Source organism: Gallus gallus, chromosome 31 (assembly GCF_016699485.2).
Source record: "Gallus gallus isolate bGalGal1 chromosome 31, bGalGal1.mat.broiler.GRCg7b, whole genome shotgun sequence".
NCBI lineage: Eukaryota > Metazoa > Chordata > Aves > Galliformes > Phasianidae > Gallus > Gallus gallus.
The window spans coordinates 49478-73108 of NC_052562.1; the positions used below are offsets into that span (position 1 = coordinate 49478).

Consider the following 23631-nt stretch of genomic DNA (forward strand, 5'->3'; position numbering starts at 1 on the left):
TCACTAAACCATGTCCCTCAAAACAACATCCAAACGTTCTTTGAACACCACCAGTGTCAGTGACTCCACCACCTCTCTGGGCAGCCCGTTCCAGTGCCTGACCACCCTTTCAGACAAGTAGTATTTCCTAACGTCCAGCCTGAACCTTCCCTGGCGCAGCTTGAAGCCATTCCCTCCAGTCCTATCACTAGTCACCCGAGAGAAGAGGCCGACCCCCAGCTCACTACAACCTCCTTTCTGGTAGTTATAGAGAGCAATAAGGTCTCCCCTGAGCCTCCTCTTCTCTAGACTGAACAATCCCAGCTCCTTCAGCCGCTCTTCATAAGGTCTGTGCTCCAGACCCCTCACCAGCTTTGTTGCCCTCCTCTGGACACGCTCCTGGGCCTCGATGTCTTTCTTACAGTGAGGGGCCCAAAACTGGACACCGTACTCAAGGTGCAGCCTCACCAGGGCTGAGTATAGGGGGACAATCACTCCCCTGCTCCTGCTGGCCACACTATTTCTGATCCAAGCCAGGATGCCATTGGCCTTCTTGGCCACCTGGGCCCACTGCTGGCTCATGTTCAATCTAGCATCAATCAGTTCCCCCAGGTCCATTTCCTCTACAAATTTCCTTCAGTCCTTTCTATAATATGGCAATCAATGCAGAAGGAGAAAAAGAACCAACATATTTGAAATAAACAGAGAAAGACAAGCTCATTGTTGCTGATGTGTCATTTTGCTGTTGCTACATGTCTTCTGGTATCTGCCTTTTCTATTATCTGTCTGTAGTATTGACTTTTTGGATCAAAGCCATTTTCTCTACACATTGAGTTATATGAACAGTATTGTAGAGCCTTTGATCTCCCAGCACTGGCCTCTGTGAAGGGATAAATAGCTTCTGCCCTATTGCAAAAAGAGAATACTAATACCAAGGTGTATCTGTCGTTTTGAGCTGTCGTGGGCTGAGGTCTTGCAAAGTCAATCTGCAGTCGTTCCCATGGGCCTTCAGTACGTTGGTGCTGGCCTGAGGCTTTTACTCCAGCGTAACCAGCATTGGTCATGGCACAAGCATGACAGTTCTTACATCAGCAATCTACTGTCTTACTCATGCTATGTCATGAATCAACATCCTTCACTCTGCTTAGACCATCTGTTTTTGCTCATGGGTTAAATGGATTAGACAGCTTTTAGTAAATTGAGGCACAGTCCAATACTGTTTGCCTTCTGCCACTATAGCACAATAAATTTTACTTTCCCTTACTCAGAGGATTGGCCTGATGGGTCTTTTCACACTGTTCCCTTTAATTTCCCTAGTTGAAAGGAGACGTTCTCCCAGAACAATGGATTCTACCACGGTCACTTGGCATGACCTGCACTTGAGTCTTTCAGTCTGAGTTTGCCACAGATAATCCAGGATGTTTCATGGATATCTGGATATCTACTAAGAATCAGGAAGAGTTTCTTGGATTCCCAGTGGCCACTTCAACTGGGGATCATCCCCAAGGATCCATTGTCTTGTTGTGGGGAGAGTATTTAGTGTGCTGGGCTGGGTTGCAGCTACAGGCACAAAGACAAGTACTAGCAATTTAGATCCCTTGGAGCCCTCCTTCCAGGCTCCATCTACAGTTTCCAAAGGGCTCTGGTCTCCTGCAGGCTCCCTCTGACTGCTGTTAGTCCCGGGCAGGTACCTCAGGAACACGGGGGCCTCTGGAGATGGCACTGGCTACTTGGGCTCTGCTTGAAAACCTGAAGTCATCTTCAGTGTTTTTAAAACACTCAGCACCTCCTCATCAGCTGCAATGATTCAATCCTGTCAATAAAACACCCACACAGTAAGTGGAATTTCTATCATGAGAAAACTTTTCAGGATGGATATTCACTGTATGGAAAGAAATACTGATCTTCCACTGTTCTTGCATTGACAACACTCTCTCATTCTGTGCATGGAACTGCCCTCATTCTACAGGTACCTCCACCTGTTCTCATTAGGCTGACCATGTTGGAAGTCACCTTTCCAGATGCCTGGCTCAACCTTTGCACTTTCTATTGTTATCCCAATTTCCCCTCAGCTTAATCTCTGATCATTTATAGCCCTTTTAATCAATGCAGTTCCTGCTTTGAGTTTCAGGGAGCTAATGCTTGTCAGTCCTTAGAAGTTTGTCTCACTGTGTCCTTACCCAGCTTAGTGTTTAGTTAATATGCCATTCATGTTAATATTTATCATTTCCTCTCTATGTACATAACATACTTCTTTTGGGGAAGGTGAACCTCACTGGAGGCCTACAGATGAGGAGTACGTTCTATTTCTTGATAACCTGCATTATGCTTTACTGTTGTTTGTTTTAAAATCCTTCTGCATCTGTGTTCTCTGAGGAGAACAGGTGGCAGCTGCTACAAAGGATCTCCAGCATTCAGCTGCAGACTTTAGTAGAGAAGTTTGATGTAGGGAAAGGCAATGCAAGCACGAGGTGGCACCAAGCAGACATGTCAGGGCTGGGGAGGTGGGCAGTCAGGCTGTCTATGCAGTGTCAGACGTTAAGCAACTGCTTTTCCTGCCTATGCAGATCTCCTTAAGAGACACTCTGGATCCACATCAATTGGAGAACGACACTCCAGAGCCAATAAAAGAACATTACGGAACAGATGGCTCACTGTAACCTCCTGTACATTAGAAATTTGGTATATTTGATGCTACTTCTGTGAACATAAGGTACTGAGAGTAGAATCATAGAATCAAGGAATCATTAAGGTTGGAAAAGACTGCTAAGTTCATCCAGTCCAACCATCCACCTACCACCAACATTGCCCAGCAAACCCTGTCCTGAAGTACCACAGCTGCCCTTTCCTTAAGCACCTCCAGGGACAGTGACTCCACCACATCCCTAGGCAGCCTGTGCCAATGCCTTGCCACCCTTTCTGAGGAGAAACTTCTCTTAATATGCAATCTGAACCTCCTATGGTGCAATTTGAGGCCATTCCCTGTAGTCCTATTGCTATTTACCTGGAAGAAGAGGTCCCACCTCACTACAACCTCCTTCCAGGTAGCTGCAGAGAGTGATAAGATCTCCCCTGAGCCTCCTCATCTCCAGACTGAACAATCCCAGCTCCCTCAGCCACTCCCCGTAAGACCTGTGCTCCAGACCCCTCACAGCTTTGCTGCCCCTCTCCAGGGCCTCCATGCCTTCTTGTAGGGAGCAGTATATTACCAAATCACAGGGACGATCATCTCCCCACTCCGACTGCACCATTTCAGGCTGCCATTGGACTCCTTGACCACTGGAGGGCACTGCCGGCTGTCACCAACACCCCCAGACCCTTTTCCGCCCTGCGGCTTTATAGCCGCTATGCTCCAAGCCTGTAGTGATGATGCATGGGGTTTCTGTAGCAGAAAAGCAGCACTCAGCTCTTGATGTTGTTGAAGCTCATGCAGTTGCAGGCAGCCCAGTGATTCAGCCTATCTCAATCCCTCTGTAGGACCTTCCTACCCCAGGAAGATTGGCACTTCCTCCCAACTTGGTGTCATCTGCAAACTTACTGAGGGTGCCCCCAATTCCCTCCTCCACATCATCAATAAATGCATTGAACAGGACAGGCTGCAGTACCGACCCCTGAGGAACACCTCTCAGAACCAGACTCCATCTGGATCTCCATTCACCACTTCCCTCTGGGCCCAGTTTTTTACTCAGCAAAGAGTGTACTCATCCCAGCCATGGACTGCCAGCTTCTCCAGGAGAATACTGTGGGAGGCAGTGCCAGAAGCTTTGCTACACTCTAGGTAGGTTACACCTACTGCCTTTCATCCACCAGGCGGGTCGCTGGTCATAGGAGGACATCAGGTTGGTCCGGCAGGACATGCCTTTCATGAACCCATGCTGGCTGGGCCTGATCCTTGGGTCGTCCTGCACATATGTGTGATCTCAGTCAAGACAATTTGTTCCATAACCTTCCTCGGCACTGAGGCCAAGCTGACAGGCCTGTAGTTCCCCAGATCCTCTCTATGATCCTTCCTGTAAATGGGCACCACATTAGCAAGTATTCGGTCATCTGGGGCCTCCCTGTTTGATTAGGACTGCTGCTAAATGATGGAAAGTGGCATTTAGTAACCACATCCACCAACTCCCACAGTACCCTCAGGTGGATCCAGTCCAATCCCATGGACATATGACAGCCCAGGTGGAGCAGCAGGTCACGTACTGTTTTATTCTGAATTGTGGAGGGTTTATTCTGCTCCCCACCCTGTCTTCCAGTTCAGGGGGCTGAGTACCCTGAGAATAACTGGTCTGACTATTAAAGACAAATGTAAAAAAGGCATCGAGAACCTCAGCCTTTTCCTCATCCTTCCCCTTTGCACTGTGGGAGAGATCCATCCTGTGTGATCACTGCCAGCCACAAGCACTTGTATTAGGGTGCCTTGACGTGTTTATACAGATATATATTTGGGTCCTAAATTGAGCATTTGAACTGAATCAGATTCAGAGAATCATAGACTGGTTTGGTTGGAGGGATTCTGAAGATTGTATAGTTCCAACCCCTCTGCCATGGGAATGGTTGTCACCCATTAGATCAGGTTGCCTAGAGCCACATCCAAGCTGGACTTGAATGCCTCAAAGGATGGGGCAATCCAAAACCTTTCTGGGGAACCTCTTCCCATGCCTCACCACCCGCATAGTACAGAATTTATTTAATCACCAACAGAGATATTAAAAACAGCAGTCCCAAGATGCAACCCTGAGGGATACCATTGATCATTAGCCTCCACCTGGACACAGAGCTGCTGACCACAACCTTCAGGCTGTAATCATACAGCCAACTACTTATCCACTTTTCAAATCCATGTATCTCCAAATTAGAGATAAGGATGTGGAGTGAGACCATATCAAAGCCTTGCACAAGTCCAGGTAGATGACTTCAGTCAGCTCTCCCTTGACTACTGATGCTGTCATTCCATCATAGAAGGCCACCAGATTGGTCAGGCACAATCTGCCCTTGGTGAATCCATGCTGACTGTCTAGGATCTTCTCCTTGTCTTGCGTCTGCCTTAAGATAGCTCCCAGGTGGATTTGTTCTATGATATTCCCAGGTACAGAGGTGATCTCACAGGCCTGTAGTTTCCTGGGTCTTTGTTTCTACCCTTCTTAAAAATGGGACTCTTTTTTCCATTTTTCCCGTCACTGAGGACTTCATCTGACAGTCATAACATTGCAGCTATGATGGAGACTGTCTTGACAACTATATCAGTGAGTTCTTGGGATGTATATCAGACCTTATAGTCTTGTACATATTCGGTCTCATCAGCTGGTCTCAAATTTGCTCTTTGCTTACAGTGGGAGGGATTTTGTTCCCTCAACACCCTCACTTAGAAGTTAAGGGACTTGAGAGATGGGAAGCCTGACTGCCAGTGAAGGCTGAGGCAAAGAACTTGTGGAGTACCTCAACCTCCTCGATGTCTGTTGTTTCCAGTTCTCCCTTCTCATTTACCAGAGGGCATACATTCTACGTGGCCTTTCTCATCTGATTAATGTACCTTTAGAACTAGGATAGGCAAAGCAAGGATGCAGCATATTAGGAAAAATCTGTTCTTTGAAGTTCAATGAGGAATTTCTTTATTGCTAATTGACCTAATAAGTACGATTACAGAAAACAGAAGGAGAGAAACCTGGCTCTGCCAGTGGCACATAGCTCTATTTGGAGAGCTGACCAGCCAACAGGTTCCCCTGCACAATGTTGACATCTGCTGTCAATTCAGCTGGCCATCCCACCATGTGTCTGATGTTTCAGACACTGCCCTCTCCCACAGTACGGCTCTAATACAGCACAGAGGCAGGAGCTTGTTTTTAACACAGACATGAACTGAGGCAAGAGGAACCCCACCTCGTTCTGAGTGGAGTGCATGGGAGAGAGGTGAATCCACTTCCAGCTCTAGGACTACAGAGACAGGAGAGGCTCCAGTTGTGTCAAGTCACTTCACTGTCCAGATGATAGGACAAGGAAATGATTCCCCTATCTTACTTTGTCTCTGATGGGAGAAAGAACACTGCTGAACAGAAGCAGTGTCTTTCAATGAGATGACTGCAAACCCACTTCCTTGCTACTCCTGGGGACAGTAAGAAGAATGGGGATGAGGAGGGTAGGTGTTTTCAGATGGCTTTCATTCTCCCTACTCTAGTATGTCAACAGTAAGGCTAAGAGGCAGTAAATTAACCTTTTTTTTGATACTGATGGCAACCAGCCCTGTTCTTAACACAGCCCACAAGCTGGCAGCTTTTCAATGTATTTTCTCTACTATTCTGTTTAGGAGCAGGAGTAAGTAAGCTGGGTGCTGATGCTGAGCTCCCTGCTGCAGTTAAACCACTGCACTGGGTTCCCACTGTCCCTGGGATTCAAATGCAAGGAGGAATGCAGTGTGTATGTGCACAGAACAGAACTGGAGCCCAGTGCTGGAGCTGGTGCAGGTGCTGAATGTGCTCAGGGCCAGCAGCAGCTGTGTGCTAAAGACATCTTCAGCTGAAGGGAGATCCTCAACTGAAACTTTGGGAAGAGTTTGAACAACAAAGAAACCCCAGTCCTGTAGTTCAGGGGGTAGCACAAGCCTCAAACCAAGTGAGCAACCAAGCCAAGCACTAACTGAACATAAGGTAACCTTACAAGAACCACTAGAAGTCCATCATGCCTGCTGGATCCCCTAAGGAAAATAGGGGCCTGGCAGGGAGTGGGGAGGGAAATGGAAACTCTGTACTTGGAGGCTTTACAAACTCAAAAGCAGGTAGGAGGTAGGAAGTATTTTAAAGCATACAGGAATCCATGCATGCAGAGGTGCAGAGCAAGGTCATCCTGTGTCTTGCATGGCCTAGAGGAAGGAGAAGAAATGCAGCCCCAGCTATGCTGTATTAGAAAGCCAAAAGGTCAGCAGAGCACACTGACCTCCACTGCTTGCTTCCTCATTTCCCAGCTCCAACCCCTTCCCATGTCCCTCAGCGCCCAACCTGGACTGCAACATGTCTGGGAACTGCTGCTCCCTTCCTTGCATCCCCTCTGACCCAGCAAACCTGTTGTGATGGACAGGAGATGGAGCTGGGACCGGGATCCCACCCTGGGTAAAGCAGTGCTGGTTCTGAACCACCCTTTGCTGTTCCCCTCTCCCCTACTGGTGCTGCAGGCAGGGGCAGAAAAGCATCCTTGAGCATGGAGGCAGTCCCACAAAACATCAGAGAATGGGTTAAAGCTTCTCTGTGTGAGCAATGGAGAACACTTACCTTGGGCATGGATCTGCTCCCATCTCTGTTGCAGCCAGCCCAGCTCCTTGGAGTTGCATAGAGCAGAGGATACCAAGTGTCCTCAACCCAGACCTGGATGCAGGATAGCCCTGGTGCATTTCCTGCCACCACAATGCTGCCTGGATGTCTTCCAGCCAGGCTCTCTTCACAGGGTTCCCCTCCCAGGTCTGCTGCTGGGTGGGGATCAGTGAGCCTTTTTCCACCCGGAGCATCCTAGAAGAGCCCAGACTCCCATTCTGATCCCCTAGCAGGACACCTCCTTGCACAGAGCTCAGTTTAAGCCCAGTGCTTAACCTCTCTGTCCCTCAGCAGGGGCTGGGTTGTACCCAATGCACTGAAGCCCAGAAGTACACCGAGTCAAGGTCTGCTGTTCAACCTCCATTCCAAATCTGCAGATTCAGGTGCCAGGCAGGAATTCACACAGCAAGCACACCCAGAGCTGGATGCCAGGCATCATGCATCGTTTAAGAAGCAGGCGTAAAATCACTGATTGGTTGCTTTCTTTTGGTTGTGTAACAGTTAAAGAGCAATAGTGTGCAGAATCCAGGTGCCAGCCCATTAGCCTAAGGTGGCCACTAATTATCAGGTCAGATCTTCACCGAGGTGTGTATTTTCTCACGCTAATTAGCGTAGGTTTCTCAAGAGCATCTTCGCTTTCTTTTATGAGAACTGCATGTACTTGTGGTCAGACAAAGTAGTGCTTGTGGTCAGACAAAGTAGTTCTGTTTAATACATTCTTGGCCAGATTCTTCCAAATGTTCTCACTTCAGTCCCACTCAAGGCTAAGTAAAACGCCCCTACAACCACAACTCCATGTTATAATTGACGACATACACCAACCTCTCTGCTTCGGCTCTTAAAAAAAAAAGAGTTTTGACTGTAGAGTGGGTTCCACTTCGCCTCTGAGTTATTGGTTTCCACTGAATTACTTGTGCTGCTTTGCTCAGGAGCTGTGTGAGTGTGAAGCAGGACAGCATACAATCCCGATTCGTTCCTGGTGGAACGGTCAGGATAGATGCACAGGACATGAAGTGGAATGGGGAATCGTTCTGTGGACTTTGCCTATGTGAAACTGATGCATCAGACTGGTCCAGTGAAAGTGGTATAAATTCTTAGGGAGTTCTCAAGGTGCTCATTGGAGCTTTGGATGAAACGTTACTCTTCCTGTGCCTCACCCCAAAAATATTTGTTCCCTAATGTATTTACTGCCAGAAAGCGGTGATATGACTGAGATAAAAGAAGAAAGGATAAAATGTTCTTGCAAAATAAGATCTGAGAAGAAAAACTGGTTATACAGACTTATGTTGCAGATATATGGCAGGAGATGCTAGCTGACCAGCTGCTTGTAATTCTTGTTTGCTGGGCAGAACAAAGAGGGAGGGACTTTATGGGATACATAGGTAGCTCCAGTTGGGCAAAACAACAAACTCTGAACCCATATTATCAAGTATGTATAAACAAAGGAAAGGAAGGGGGGTACCTACCAGTGGGTGGCTGATGGGCGCATTGAGAAGAGTGTGAACCCCAAGAACCTCAGCCAATAGGAAACGGGGGAAGGGCTGAGTAGTGCTAGGGGACAGGGATAACAGAGTGGCTGTGCACCCCAGTACCTGGAGAGGCCCCACAGCATTGTGTCCCAGCAGACTGTCCCTTTATTCACACAAACACACCTGAAGGCTGTGTTACCGTTCAGCAAGAGCTAGACAGACTGGAGAGCTGAGCAGCAAGAAACCAGAAGAGGTTTAACAAAAGCAAGTGTAGAGTCTTGTACCTGGGAAGGAATAACCATAAGTATCAGTACAGGTTGGGGGATGACCTGCTGGAGAAGAGCTCTGCAGAGAAGGACCTGGTGTTCTGGTGGACAACAGGTTGGCCATGAGCCAGCAGTGTGCCCTGGTGGCCAAGAAGGCCAGTGGGATCATGGGGTGCATGAAAAGGAGCAGCGTGGCCAGCAGGGCGAGGGAGGTGATCCTCCCCCTCTGCTCTGCCCTGGTCAGGCCTTACCTGGAGCACTGTATCCAGGTCTGGGCTCCACAGTACAAAAATGACAGGGATCTCCTGGAGAGAGTCCAGCAGAGGACCACGAAGATGATAAAAGGCCTGGAGCATTTCCCCTGTGTGGAAAGGCTGGGTGACCTGAGTCTGTTCAGCCTTGAGCAAAGAAAACTCAGAGGGGATCTTATTAATGTTTCTAAATATCTGAAGTGTGGGAGTCCAAAGGACACGGCCAACCTCTTTTCAGTGGTCTGTGGGGACAGGAGAGGGGGAAATGGCCATAAACTGGAGCACAGGAAGCTCCGCGCCAATGTGAGAAGGAACTTCTTCACAGTGAGGTGACGGAGCAGTGGAACGGGCTGCCCAAGGAGGCTGTGGATTCTCCTTCTCTGGAGATACTCCAGACCCAGCTGGATGCCCACCTGTGCAGCCTGGTGCATGCAGCCTGCTTTGCAGGGGGGTGTTTGGACTCGGTGATCTCTGCAGGTCCCTTCCAGCCCCTACAATTCTGTGATTCTGTGATAAAGCTGAAGACTCCCCGCTGCCTCTTTAGGGGATAAAGAGGACTGAACAAGCCGAATGGCGCAGCAATCTTCCTCACAGCAGCGCACGGCAACGTCCCCCCCCCCGGCCGCTACCCGCGGGAGCGCCCGCACAGCTGCACCACAGCTGGACAGCTCGACCGGAAGTGCTCTCCCTCACGGCCGCGCGGCTTCCGGTGGCGCGGGTCTCGGCCCCGCTGGCAGCTCCGGGCGTTGGTACCGAGGCCGGGGGAACGGCCGGCTCTTCCCGGCGGAGCGGGTGAGGCCGAGCGAGGAAGGGCCCGGCGGAGCGTGCGAGGCCGCGGGGCAGGCCGGGGAGCCGGGCCGTGCACCGGGAGGAGCCGTGCGCGGGGCTGAGCTGCGGCGCTGCGTTCCTCCAGCGGAGCTGACGGCGTTAATTAAGCACCTGGCGCTGTGCTGCGTGTGTCGTCACTGACCGCCTTGAGTGAGGTCGCACGGCGTGTGCGGGACAGCCGGGCCACCGGGCCCAGCCGGCACGGGTTCCCGAACGGCAGGGCCCGGTTGAGCAGCCGGGTGCTCGCTGAAAGCGTTAGAAGATTGACCTTCCTCGCAGCGCACCTGGTGGGGTGAGACGTTTGAATTGGCACCGAGAACACGTTCTCTGAGTGGTACAGCAACACTGAGGGGGTGTTTCCTGAGGCACGAAAGGACACTTAATCAGCCGAGTCTGAATTCTCTGGCAGATGGTCGCTTCCCAGGCTTCCTGGGTTCAGCCTGACTTTGACTGCTCCCCTCTGTCAGAGCTATTAAAAGGCAGGAAGGCCAGCCTGACCTCAAAGGGGCAGAGCTGGACAGGAGAGAATTGGCAATCAGCATTAACCCTCGTGGAGTGGGTACAAAACCAAAGCAAAGCAAAATAAAAACCTACTAACAGATCTCCAAAAACAGAGTAATTATTTATTTTAAAAATAGTAATGACTTTAAAAAGTTGAAGCAGAAGCTGGCAGTCTGTGGCTTGGACAGATACACTCGTGGCCGGGTAAGGAAGTGGCTGGAGGGCCGGGCCCAGAGAGTGGTGGTGGATGGAGTTAAATCCAGCTGGCGACCGGTCACGAGTGGTGTTCCCCAGAGGTCAGTGCTGGGGCCTGTCCTGTTTAACATCTTTACTGATGACCTGGATGAGGGCATTGAGTGCACCCTCAGTAAGTTTGCAGATGACACCAAGCTGGCTGGAAGTGTTGATCTGCCTGAGGGTAGCGAAGTCCTACAGAGGGATCTGGTTAGGTTGGATAGCTGGGCTGAAGCCAATGGGATGGGATTCAACAAGACCAAATGCCGGGTCCTGCACTTTGGCCGCAATAACCCCAGGCAACGCTACAGGCTTGGGGCAGAGTGGTTGGAAGACTGTGTAGAGGAAATGGACCTGGGGGTGTTGATTGACGCTAGACTGAACATGAGCCAGCAGTGGGCCCAGGTGGCCAAGAAGGCCAATGGCATCCTGGCTTGGATCAGAAATAGCGTGGCCAGCAGGAGCAGGGGAGTAATTATCCCCCTGTCCTCAGCACTGGTGAGGCTGCACCTTGAGTACGGTGTCCAGTTTTGGGCCCCTCACTGTAAGAAAGACATCGAGGCCCTGGAGCGTGTCCAGAGGAGGGCAACAAAGCTGGTGAGGGGTCTGGAGCACAGACCTTATGAAGAGCGTCTGAAGGAGCTGGGGCTGTTCAGTCTAGAGAAGAGGAGGCCCAGGGGAGACCTTATTGCTCTCTATAACTACCAGAAGGGAGGTTGTAGTGAGCTGGGGGTCAGCCTCTTCTCTCGGGTGACTAGTGATAGGACTGGAGGGAATGGCTTCAAGCTGCGCCAGGGAAGATTCAGGCTGGACATTAGGAAATACTACTTGTCTGAAAGGGTGGTCAGGCACTGGAATGGGCTGCCCAGAGAGGTGGTGGAGTCACTGACACTGGTGGTGTTCAAAGAACGTTTGGATGTTGTGTTGAGGGACATAGTTTAGTGAGGACCATTGGTGAAGGGCGAATGGTTGGACTGGATGATCCTGTGGGTCTTTTCCAACCTTAGCGATTCTATGATTCTATATAAAAAAGGAAAAAAGCGTTAACCCTATGCACTCCTAGTAGGGAAGTGTGCTGCCTCCTCAGGGCCCAGGACCCAGACATCACCAGAAAACTTTCTGGCCTGGTTTGCCCCTCCTGTTATTATCCTTTACTGATAGCTCAGGCTGGCGGTGATGAACTTGCTGACAGAAGTCTTAGGGCTGTCATGAAGGACTGCCGTGGATTTGAGTGGTTAGTGGATGGAGTGGGAGTACAGATGGTATCCTCCTCCGTGTCTTCAGTGGCTGTGAGGGATACTGAGAGGACCAGGAAAATACCTGTGATAAATACATGACTGAGAGGCTGGTACCACTGCTGCAACTTTTTGTTTTTTGTTGTTTGTTTTTTTTGAAGATGAGGCAGTTTACTGGTTTACTCTGCACATGGCCTGATGGCTGCAGATGGGTCCCATGTGTCTCAAAGGGAGAAAAGGATCACAGCCCAGGAGCTGGCAGGGCCTGATGAGAGGGCTTTAAACTAAGTATGAAGGGGGGAGAGGATGAAATGAGGCATGCTAGAGATGGGGAGCAGTGCTAGGGCTGCCAGTGACTCAACTGAAATGCATCTACACCAGTGCACACAGTGTGGCCAACAAGCAGGAGGAGCTGGAAGCCATCATGTGGCATGCAGACCATGACTTAGTTGTCACTACTGAAACATGGTGACATGACTCTTACAACTGGAGTGCTGCAATGGATAGCCGTATAAGCTCTTCAAAAGGTGTTGGCTAGAAAGGAGGTGTATTGGCATGTCTCTCTGTTAGAGAACATTTTGATATCACAGAGCTCAGGGCTGGGGATGATATGGTTGAGTCCCTGCGGGTCAGGATCAGAGTGAAGACCAACAAGGTGGACATCTTGGTGGGGGTCCATTGCAGAATGCCAGACCAGGATGAAGAGACAGATGAGGCATTCTCTGAGCAGCTGACAGGAGTTGTGCAATCACTAGCCTTTGTTCTCATGGGGAACTTCAGCTTCCCAGGGGTACCCTGGTTGGAATTCACCATCAAGATGATTCTGTTTTCTTTTACAGCACTCTGCAGGATAAGAAACAGAAATGCTGTGTTCATGCCAATGTCCCAGTCTCTGATTGTGTTGCTACTGCTGTCCCGAAATCCATGCTCTCTAGGTTGCTGTGCACACAGGCATGAGATATTTATTTCAAGTCTTCACAGAGATGAGTGATGAGTAGTTCACTCACAGGGCTAGCCTGCCTTCTCTGTATATACATTTCTTTTGTGGACAAGAAATGTAAGATCACATTGCCTCTTATTCTACTGATAAGAGTTTACGTACAGGAATGGTTAGCTACTCATTTCCATTTGAAGGGTCAGCCCTTTCCTACTTTCAGCTCTACCTCCTGTAATTGATAATCAAAGTCAATGCCATTTGCAGCTAGTGCATTTCATTCAACCCCTCTTTGTTCCAGGATACAGTCAATGTTAAAAGTTGGAATGGGTTTGGATCAGGACAGAGAGTTCAGAGGTACTAGATGGAAGCCAAGCTGTGGAATAGAATTAAATGGAGGAGAAAGTGTTATCCATAATTTATTCAGTCTTAATAGAAATATATGTAGCCCTCCATCTGTGGACCAAGACTGAAAACTCCAGTGCTGGATCTAAGAGTGGAGACTATCCATCTTTCTGTCTTCCTCTCCTTATTCCTCTGTCTCTTACTCCCTTCTCTCTTATTCTTATCATCTCTCTGATTTCTGTGTTTTGGAGCAGTACAGTTTCTTCCTTCCCATCCACCGGGCCTACTCTCTTCAGTCTCTCTAAAACTATTCAGAACTAGAAAAACAAAAAAAGAGCAACCCTCAAATCTTCCTCTCAGCTATTTGCCATCTTCCCTTTGCGTGTTGCCCTGCACCTCTTTCCTATGTTGTATGGGAATTGCTCAGTCACAGCCTGAAGCAGTGACTGAGCACCTGGGGAAGGAGCACAGCCAGCACTGGGAGTGCAGGAGGAAGCAATTCACCTAACCTCACTGAAGGGCTGGCTGCCACAAGGGAAGGATCTCTACCTGGAAATCCCTCCTTTTGGAGTATTTGGCAAGCCCTGATCCTTGGGATAGGCAAGCAAATCTTTCTTTAACTGGACTGTGACCATCACCCTTTTTGGGTAATTTAGATGCTGTGAAAGAATAGAGAATCATCATGGCAGGGGATTCAGAACAGGTTATCCCATGGTGGTAGACCAAGGAGAAAGGAGCTCACTGTGCATAGTACAGCTTTGCTCTGGGCAAAACTCCCCTGTCCAAGGAGAATTTTTGACTGCATACTTTGTAAATCTAGCAGGCATAAAAGAATGTCTGAGAGGAACTAGGGGAGGGACTTTGAGGCTTCTGTTTATAGCTTCTGGTCAAGTTCTCTTATAGCCCTATTGGCTGCACCAACAGTGGAACCCAGACAGATGCTCTTTTTATTTTTTGTCTTTTTTTCTGTCCCATCATGTCCCTCTCTGTTTTTCTTTATTTTCCCCTTCTAAAGTTGTTAAGTATCACACTCTTTATTTGGATTTCTTATAAAGTTGCATACTTTAGCTGCACAACTTAGAGAAATGTAATTGTAAGGCTGACAATGCTTTTAAGATAATTGTTGTACAGAGAATCTCATTAAAATTGATGATTGTGTTTGGACTGAGAGTGTCGAGTCACCTAACTCAAACCAAGGGGATTTGCAAATCAGGTCACCCTTCTCTTGCTTCTCGAGTGGGACGTGGCATCCATTAAAAAGAAGATAAATCCATTATAGCATCACTTTTATGCTTAACACCACTGTGAATCAATAAGTAGGCTGCAAGGTGTAGTTAAAATGATAAGCACAGCATCAGTAGATGGGGATTTGATCATCACAAGCTGGTTCAACTATACTGTCATGCAATATTCTCCTCAGTGGGTGAAACCCTAAAGACCGTGGTTCTGTTGTTGTTGTTGTACTCTGTGTGCCTGAGTGTGGGGAGGGGCGGAAGGGGGTGCATTCAGATTGCTCTTCCATTATTTACGTCCTCTCCTGCAAGTCCTATTAGATGAGCATAATATTTCCTAATAGTTTTTCTGCAGTGGATTCTGGGGGAGCAGTCCTCTTTAATCTTGCTTCCAATAACTTAAAAGATCCTATAGTTGGCACAGGATGTCCTTTATATATTGTGTCAACTTGCTTAACTCCTCGGGCTGAGGATAACAGTCCCTTTTCCCATACATAATATATCGCTGTTCAGTTTCTTTAAATGTAGCTAAGTTGGACAGTAAGTGGCTGCTGCTGCCTGCCCCACCTGTTTGGTGGAAGTTTCTTTGATTACAGTGAACAGTGTGTATGACATAAAAAGTTGTGGGTGACAGAAAGTTTTTTTTTCCCAGATCTGCTGTAACTTCAGCACTTCCACCCTGTGCCACAGCAGAAATGTGGTACTGGGGTACTGCAGTAGTTTTTGATTCAAGGAGGGCAGGGGCTGTGCAAAGTACACTGTCTTTTTAGCATCAGTTTTTGAAGCTGGCACCACGTCATGTGTTTAAAACATCAAAACCCAAAATGTTTCTCATGAGTATTTATAACTGGGGAGCAAGTGGGTGACATAAATTTCTCACCCAGGAGCCAGAAATCTGCTTTGGCAATTTGACCCACAATATTTCTTCAGTAAGTTTGCAGACAACACCAAGTTGGAAGGGAGTCCTGATGTGCCAAAGGGGAGAAAGGCACTACAGAGGGACCTGGGTAGACTGGATCGATGGGCCAAGGTTAACTGTATGAGTTTCAGTAGGGCCAAGTGTTGGGTCCTGCATTTTGGTCACAACAACTCCAGGCAACCCTACAGGCTTGGGGAGGAGTGGCTGGAAAGCTGTCTGATGGAAAGGGACCTTGGTGTACTGATGGACAGTTGGCTGAATATGAGCCAACAGTGTGCCCAGGTGGCCAAGAAGGCTAATGGCATCCTGGCTTGGATCAGGAATGGTGTGGTGAGCAGGACTAGGGAAGTCATCTTGCCCTTGTACTTGGCACTGGTGAAACCTCACCTCGAGTACTGTGTTCAGTTTCGGGCACCTCAGTACAGAGAGGACATGGAGGTGCTGGAGCAGGTCCAAAGAAGGGCAACAAGGCTGAGGAAGGGCTTGGAGAATATGGCCTATGAGGAGAGACTGAAGGAACTGGGGCTGTTCAGTCTGGGGAAAAGGAGGCTGAGGGGAGACCTTATTGCTGTCTTCCAATACCTGAAATGTGATTGCAGCAAGAGCATGGTTGGTCTCTGACAGGTGACAGGACAAGGGGAAATGGCCCCAAGTTGCTCCAGGGTAAGTTTAGGTTGGATATCAAGAAGAACAACTTTACAGAAAAGGTTCTTAAGCACTGGAATGGGCTCCCCAGGGAAGTGGTTGAGTCACCATCCCTGAATGTGTTTAAAAACTGTTTGGATGTGGTGCTCAGGGACATGATTTAGCAGAGGATTGTTAGAGTTAGGGTAGTTTGGTTAGGTTGTGGTTAGACTTGATGATCTTTAAGGTCTTTTCCAACCTGAGCAATTCTCTGATTCTATGATTGTGTGTTGCCACTAACTCAAGCATCCAGATGACTCCCAGGTTACTGCCTGTAGCATTTTGTGTCTTCCAGTGTCAGTTCCCATAAACCTTTTTGAAGCCTTGGGCATTGAGCATTTTGGGAAAAATTAAACAAAACATCCTAAAGGGAATTTTAAAGAAAATGTCCCTGCATAATTTTCAGAGACAAGAAAGGCGTGCTGGGCTCCAAAGGAAGCCAGTATGTGTTGACCAGGTGTCATTCAGGCCCAAAGTGTGGTTTCAGAGTTGAGAGGGACACATAATAATGTTGTTGGATTAGCAGCTCTGCCAAAGTCATGGACTCCTCTTACCTGCCCTGTTTCTGTCATTTAAGCGTCACTTCCAGCCCCCAAGCCTGTGGTGATCTCCCTGCTGGAAGGAAGGGACGACCCGGGATCCTGGATGTGCACACCTTGGAGGGCATGGCAGGAGATCTCAGTGCAGGTGAGGTGGGGGTGAAAGGAAAAGGCTGGGGCTGGCAAAGGCCATCTCTGGCTGGGAAATATTTTGGCAGCATGTGGTATTTCTGAATTTCCTCTGTTATCCAGCAGGTGATAGTATCACAACTATAAAGGAAGATCTGAAGAACAGTGGCATGGCCCAGAGACAGTGTGTTAGCATTTCTGTTGGAAAAACCAGGAAGGATGTTCAAGGGAGCGTGGAGCAAGAAGAGCATGTCAAGAAGCCACTGGGAAACCGTCCAGGAAAGAGAGCGAGGAAATGCCTAGACTGCAGCACAGGTCAAAAGCAATGTAAAGACTCAATGAGCAAGGAAGTGGGGCATAAGAAAAGTCAGAATCCATGTGATGGGAGTGAGAAAAGCTTTCAAAGTTATTCTGACCATGTTAACCAGCAGCACATCTGTACAGGAGACAGACACTTTAAATGCCTTGAGTATGACAAGAGCAACATAAAAAGTTGCAACTTGCATATCCACCAGTGGATCCACACATCAGAGAGACCTGACAAATGCCCCGAGGGTGAGAAGAACTTCAGTTCAGAACGTTATTCCCACCAGTGCACACACTCAGAAGACAGACCATACAAGTGTCAGCAGTGTGGGAAGAGCTTCAAAAGCAGCTCTAAGCTCCTTTCCCACCAGCACATCCACACAGGAGAGAGACCTTTTAAGTGCCCTGAGTGTGGCAAGAGCTTCAAAAGCCGTTCTGACCTCATCTACCACCAGCGCATCCACACAGGGGAGAGAGCTTTTAAGTGTCCTGAGTGTCCGAAGATCTTCAGAAGCAGTTCTGACCTTGCAATCCACCAGCGCATCCACACAGGAGACAAACCTTACAAGTGCCCTGTGTGTGAGAAGAGCTTCCGGCAGTGTTCCCACCTTATGATCCACCAGCGCATCCACACAGGAGACAGACCCTACAAGTGCCCCATTTGTGGGAAAGGCTACAAAAGCAGTTCTCATTTGAAGAGCCACCAGCGTATCCACACAGGAGAAAGACCATTCAAGTGCCCTGTGTGTGGAAAGAGCTTCAAAAGCAGTTCCAACCTCATCCGCCACCAGCACATCCACACAGGGGAGAGACCCTTTAAATGCCCCGAGTGTGAGGAGAGCTTCAAAAGCAGTTCTGACCTCATCTACCACCAGAGCATCCACACAGGAGAGAGACCCTATAAGTGCCCTGAGTGTGGGAAGAGCTTCAGAAGGAGTTCCAACCTGACAATCCACCATCGCATCCACACAGGAGAGAGACCTTTTAAGTGTCCACAGTGTCCAAAGAGCTTTAAAAGCAGTTCCCACCTTATCTACCACCAGCTCATCCACACAGGAGAGAGAGCCTTTAAGTGTCCTGAGTGTCCAAAGAACTTCAAAAGCAGTTCCCACCTCATCCGCCACCAGCGCGTCCACACAGGGGATAAAGACCCTTTAAGTGCCCTGAGTGTGGGAAGAGCTTCAAAAGCAGTTCCAACCTCAGAGTTCAGCAGCACATCCACACAGGAGAGAGACCCTACAAGTGCTCTGAGTGTGGGGAAGGCTTTAGAAGCAGTTGTAAACTCAACTCCCACAGGCACATCCACAGAGGAAACAGATCATAAAAGTGCCCTGAGTTTGTGAGAAGCTTCAGAAGCAGTTCCAGCCTCCTTACCTACCAGCACATTCACACAAGAGACAGAGCCTGCAAGTGCCACAAATGTGGGAAGGTCTTCAGCTAGACCCCCAGCCTGGTTACCTGCTTGTGGATTTGCATGATGATGAACCTTAACAAATCGCTTGAGCAAAGGAAGAGCTCTGGAGCCAAAGTAAATCATGTTCCTCCTTCCTTCCAGAGGAATCACCCATATTGCTCTCTTTCTGCTGGAGGCAGGGCAAGTGGACATGCTAAGGAGAATCTAGTGATTTTGGCAGGTGGATCAGAAGCACGTTTCTGCCAGGTCTGTGTGCAGGGAATTGTCTGAGGAAGTCGCTTCTCACCCCAGAGAAACTCATCTACTGTGGGTCAACAGATGAGGATCCAGAGTAAACCTCAGCTGTACCAAGAAGTCATTCTGCTTGGACTGTGGGAAGAACATCAGCTGGAGCTTAACTTTTAGTAGACCCCAGTAAACCAACACAGGAGAGAGCCCCTATGAGCACCTTGACTGGTGCTGGAAGAGGTACATCCAGAGCTGGGAGCTCATCACACACCAGTGGATCCCAGTATGGAACACACCCCCTATGAATGCGCTGCCTCCAAGAAGAGCCTCTGCCACAGCTCGAACCTTATGAGAACCTCGACACTGGGGAGAAGTCCTATTCATGCCTGCACTGCAGCAAGTGCTTCAGCCACTGCTCCAAGCTGACAAAGCACCAATGAGTCCACATGGCCAGAAGCCTTACAGATGCCTCAAGTTTTTAAGAAGGGCTTTGTGCAGGAGCGAGAGTTCCTCACTCACAGGAGATTGCACTCATGGAAGAAATGCTACATACGTCCCAAATGCAGGAAGAGGTTCAACCAGTTTAAAAAAAAAAAAAAGAGAGAATATCTCTTTCCATGCCTCGTTTTCTCTTCTGCTCTTCCTGCAAGCAGCTTTTTGAACTTGTTTCCTAAAGAATAACGTGTAGGAATGTTCTGTGTGTCTGTGTGCATGTGTTCCTTTCAGTAATTTCTGATTCCACTGATTAATCAGATGCAGAGGTCAGGAGAGCAGTAAAGTGGCTCTTGCATGTTTACTGAAAATCACTTGCAGTTGAAAGTGAATGTGGAGAATAAATAAACTGACTTGTTCCAAAGGTTTTATTTTCCTTGGAGTCTGGCCCTGTTGTCTTAAAATAAAAAACGATGCATGGAAGACGGGGAAATGTGTAATCAAAGAATCAGTTGAGTTGGACTCTTATAGGTCATGTCATCTAACTCCCCTGCAATGAACAGGGAAATCTGCAGCTAGATCGGGTTGCTCAGAGCCTTCTCCAGCCTGACCTTGTATGTCTCCAAGGAGTGGGCATCCACCACCTCTCTGGGTAACTTGTTCTAGTGCCTCACCACCCTTTCTTCTTTTTTTTTTTTTTTTTTTAGCACTGACTCCAGCCCACTGCTTGCTTCTGGGAGCAGGCATATTTGGTATACACTGCCATCACCCTTGAAAGAGGCATCATATGAGCCACCAGGTGGAATCTAGAAAGTACTTCAGGAAGGTGTTAATGGACAATGGTCCATTGTAGGCAAAAGGATTTGCTTAGGATATAAAAAGTGGAAATGAATCATGTGAACAGCTTTTCCATATTGTAAGGACAGCCTTTTTGGATAACTTCAGTGGATACAAGCTGAAGGACAAGCTGCTTGTGTACAGGTAAGCTCAAGAACAGAATGCGGAGTTGCACAAACTCGCTGATGAACAATGATAAGAAAGAAGTGGATGGCTCTGTTGTTGAAGGTAGGACAGTGAAACAGATGCCTCAGCCCAACGCAACACCAATATGAGCTGGTTCAGGCTACCCCAATCCCCCTTAAAAGGTTGGAAGTTCAGAGTGAGGTAGACTTCTAGCCTTCATTCAATGACCACCAGAGACCCCCACCACATTTTTATGATGTATGCTCAAGAGCATATGATGTTCTTGGCAGGGTTTCGATTATTAGTAATGCCTAATTCAGTACTTTCTGTTCATCCCTCCAAAGCTTTGAAGCCCACTCTTTTCCAGCCTGGACACTGCCATAAACTGTACTGTATTACTCAGTTTTGTGCTGCATTGCATTGCAAACAAACCACTGCATGGCAAACTGTTGATCAGCAATGGAGCAGTTGAATTCACTGCTGCTTGTGACCCTTCCACCGCCACATGTAAACCTATAGTTTAATGTGATCCATGGAACAAATAACATTGGGACACACAGTATCACAATTAACACGAAGGACAGAATACCTACATTTGTATTTAGCAGATACCCTGACTTCCTCCTTCATGGTCAGGATGTGGGAGGAGCACTCATTCTCAGAGCATCAACGAATCCTCACCCGTGGAATTGTGGACATTTTCCAACTGGATCCTTCTAGACCCAGAGCTGGAGATGGAGCAGGAGAACACAGCCCTCTGCCTCGCTCTACCCAGGAATTCCTGGTGGAAGAGCTGCCCTTTGTGAGACCTGCAAAGCCCTACAGGATGTGGGGGAGGAGCGCTACATGCCCTGCTCTGCGCTCCCATAGGGGGAGTTGGACTTACCCACCCCTTTTTTTTGCTACTTTTGCACCACTGCAACACTTTTGCAGCTCCACAGCATTGCTCCCAGGACTGAGTAAAGAAGATGCCACCAAAAGAGAAGAAGGAAAACGACAAGCCTTGCAATGACAACTGTCAGCCCAAACCACAGGGTAAGGGTGTGGAGAGCCTGATGAAGAACATCGATGTGTGCCGCAGTGTGGGCCTGGAGATCATCAATAGAACCAGGACAGTGACACTGACGGACTTCAGGTGGGTGCCCCTCTCTCCCCTGCTGCTTTCTGCCGCCCTGTCTATGAGGGACATCCCTGAAATGCCTTTGGCATTAGGAAAACAATGGAGAGGCTCAGTGCCAAGTGCCGGAGCAATTTCCTGCATGTTCCTCCATCTCATGGTGGACCTTCCTCTGTTTGCACTGTAATGCTGCACACACTTCAAGAAATTCCTGCCTTGTACTTATTCCTTTGTTATTCCTTTGGAGGCCTTGCTCAGATTCCCTGCTGTTATCAGGGTGAGCTCTTGTCCCTTCCAGCTTGGGGGAGCCAATCATGAGCACACATTCAAACCATGCGAGCATTACAGCTCCTTTCCCTTTTGCTGTTTCCCTCCCATCAGATACCCACACCATTGCTGAGAATCCCTTGAGCCACCTCCTCTTCTCCATCAGTGGTTCCAGCTCTCCCAATGGGACAGTTTCTCCTATCCTTTCACCATCTCGGTGGACCTCTATAGAACTCTTTACATGTCTCCCTTGTACTGGGGGCAAGTACTGGACACAGGACTCCAGGTGTGACCTCAGCTGTGCTGAGCAGAAAGGCAGGATATCTTCCAGCTTCAGGCAGTGCTTTGCCTGATACAGCCTACAGCACCCTCAGCCCTATTGGCATCAAGGGCAAATTGCTGATCTTGTCCTTTTCTGCCACTGCTTCCAGCTGGGTGTCCCCAGGGTAACGCAGTGCTGGAGTTACTCCTCCCCAGCTGCAGAACCTGCACTTCTTCTTATAGGACAGAGAGCACAGCTGGGTAAAGGGCTTGGTAGGGACAGTGAGCTCCCCTTCTATCATGCCTGCTCTGGTGATGCTGTGCACTGGTGATTCTGGGAGCAGTAATTCTGGCTCAGGCATGCTTGGCATTGGCTATGCTTGCACTGATGGTGCCTGCTCCCATGAGAATGCTGAGTCCCATTTAGCACCTCTGTTAATGAGTTCCCCTTGTGCCTCCATCCACCGGGCTCCAGCTGCCCTTTCTCACCAACCCTCCTCCTACAGGAGTTATTGCTTCAGTGGCCACAACGTGGACACCCTGCCCTTTGAAATTGGCCCAGACTCCAAAGGAATATGCACCTTTGCAAAAACTCCCTACAGCCTGCGAGGGAGCGTGGGGATTGTGGTCTGCAAGGCTGACACTTTCTTTTTGGCCATCACATTCTCCAACCCCTATGACTATGTCCTTTACAAAATTGAGTTTGCCTTGGAGATCTTCACAGAGCCGAACCACCTGGGAAACCTCGGTGATGTCTTCTCCAAAATGATGAAGAGCAAACCATACAGCAGCTCTTCACTCTTCCAGCGAGCCGTGCTTGAGTCCGAACATGAAACCCTGGAGGTCTCCAAGGGGAGCATTCGTGTCCAAGCCAAGATGTCCAACTGTGAGAAAGCCATCCTGAAAGTCCAGGTTGAAGACATGGATCCACCACCCTACAGTGAAGGCATGTGAGGGAAGATGGGCACCACTGCTGCCAAAAGGATCCCATGGGAGATGTTCAGCAAGGATGCAGCAAGGCTTCTCCAGTTGTGGTGGAAGGAGGTGGATTGTGATGATGGATCCCATGGGAGATGGAATCACCACCTCAATGGCTTTGCTACATAGCTAACAGTGCTCTCCAGCTTGCAAACTAGCTCATGATTGCATATAACCAATAAATATATTCTTACCCTCAAAAGTTGCATATATTCTTTCAGAAAGGCTCAGTGCATGGAGAAAGGCTCTGACAGCAGCATTACATCGTGGCAAGACAGTGACACCATGCTATCACTGTGTCCTTCCCTGTTCTGGTGTCCTGGCTCTGCTTGGGATGTCTTAGGTCAGCATAAATGCTGGTGGAGAGCAGCTCCAGGGGAAGGTGGAAGTTAAAATTAGGGTTAGGGTTAAGGTAGAGGAAGGGATAGAGTTTAAGACTAGGAGTTAGGGCTAAGGGTTAGGAGCACGGTTAGTTAAATCTAGAGCTAGGATCCTGGTAGGGGCAGTTAGTGCTAGGCTCTGTGCCAAGAGGTGATTCCCTGCTCAGCAGGGCACATCTCTGCCACCTCCGCAGCCCCCCAGCACCATTTCCCGTTTTCCCCTTGCACTGGGAGGGAGCCATCACCCCCCTCTGTTTGTGAGATGTCACTGTTATCAATTGTGTTACTTTTTTTTTAGCCATATTACTTACTCCCATTCCCCACCCCTTTCTCAGAAATCAGGCACTAGAGGAGAAGTGGGAGGCTAGAATGTGCTATCTTTTGAAAAAGAAACAATACATCCGGAGCAAGACCTAAATCTATTTGTAGTAGAAAACAAAATGTT

General features: G+C 48.6%; 1 protein-coding gene across 1 annotated transcript; it reads left to right on the plus strand.

Annotated features, from left to right (window-relative positions):
• Positions 1-9951: 9951 nt before the first annotated feature.
• Positions 9952-23008, plus strand: LOC101747670 (zinc finger protein 229-like). The gene is made up of 4 exons (XM_046904814.1): positions 9952-10052; positions 16750-16859; positions 16967-21318; positions 22335-23008. Exons 2-3 carry the CDS (start codon positions 16838-16840, stop codon positions 18487-18489), a joined length of 1545 nt encoding a protein of 514 aa, XP_046760770.1. The 5' UTR covers positions 9952-10052; positions 16750-16837; the 3' UTR covers positions 18490-21318; positions 22335-23008.
• The last annotated feature ends 623 nt before the right edge of the window (positions 23009-23631 follow it).

Excerpts from the sequence above, each read along its gene's own strand:
- LOC101747670 (XM_046904814.1), top strand. The coding sequence starts at position 16,838 with ATGGCAGGAGATCTCAGTGCAG. Across the intron at positions 16,860-16,966 it reads GGCAGGAGATCTCAGTGCAG|GTGATAGTATCACAACTATA; the intron begins GTGAGGTGGGGG and ends GTTATCCAGCAG.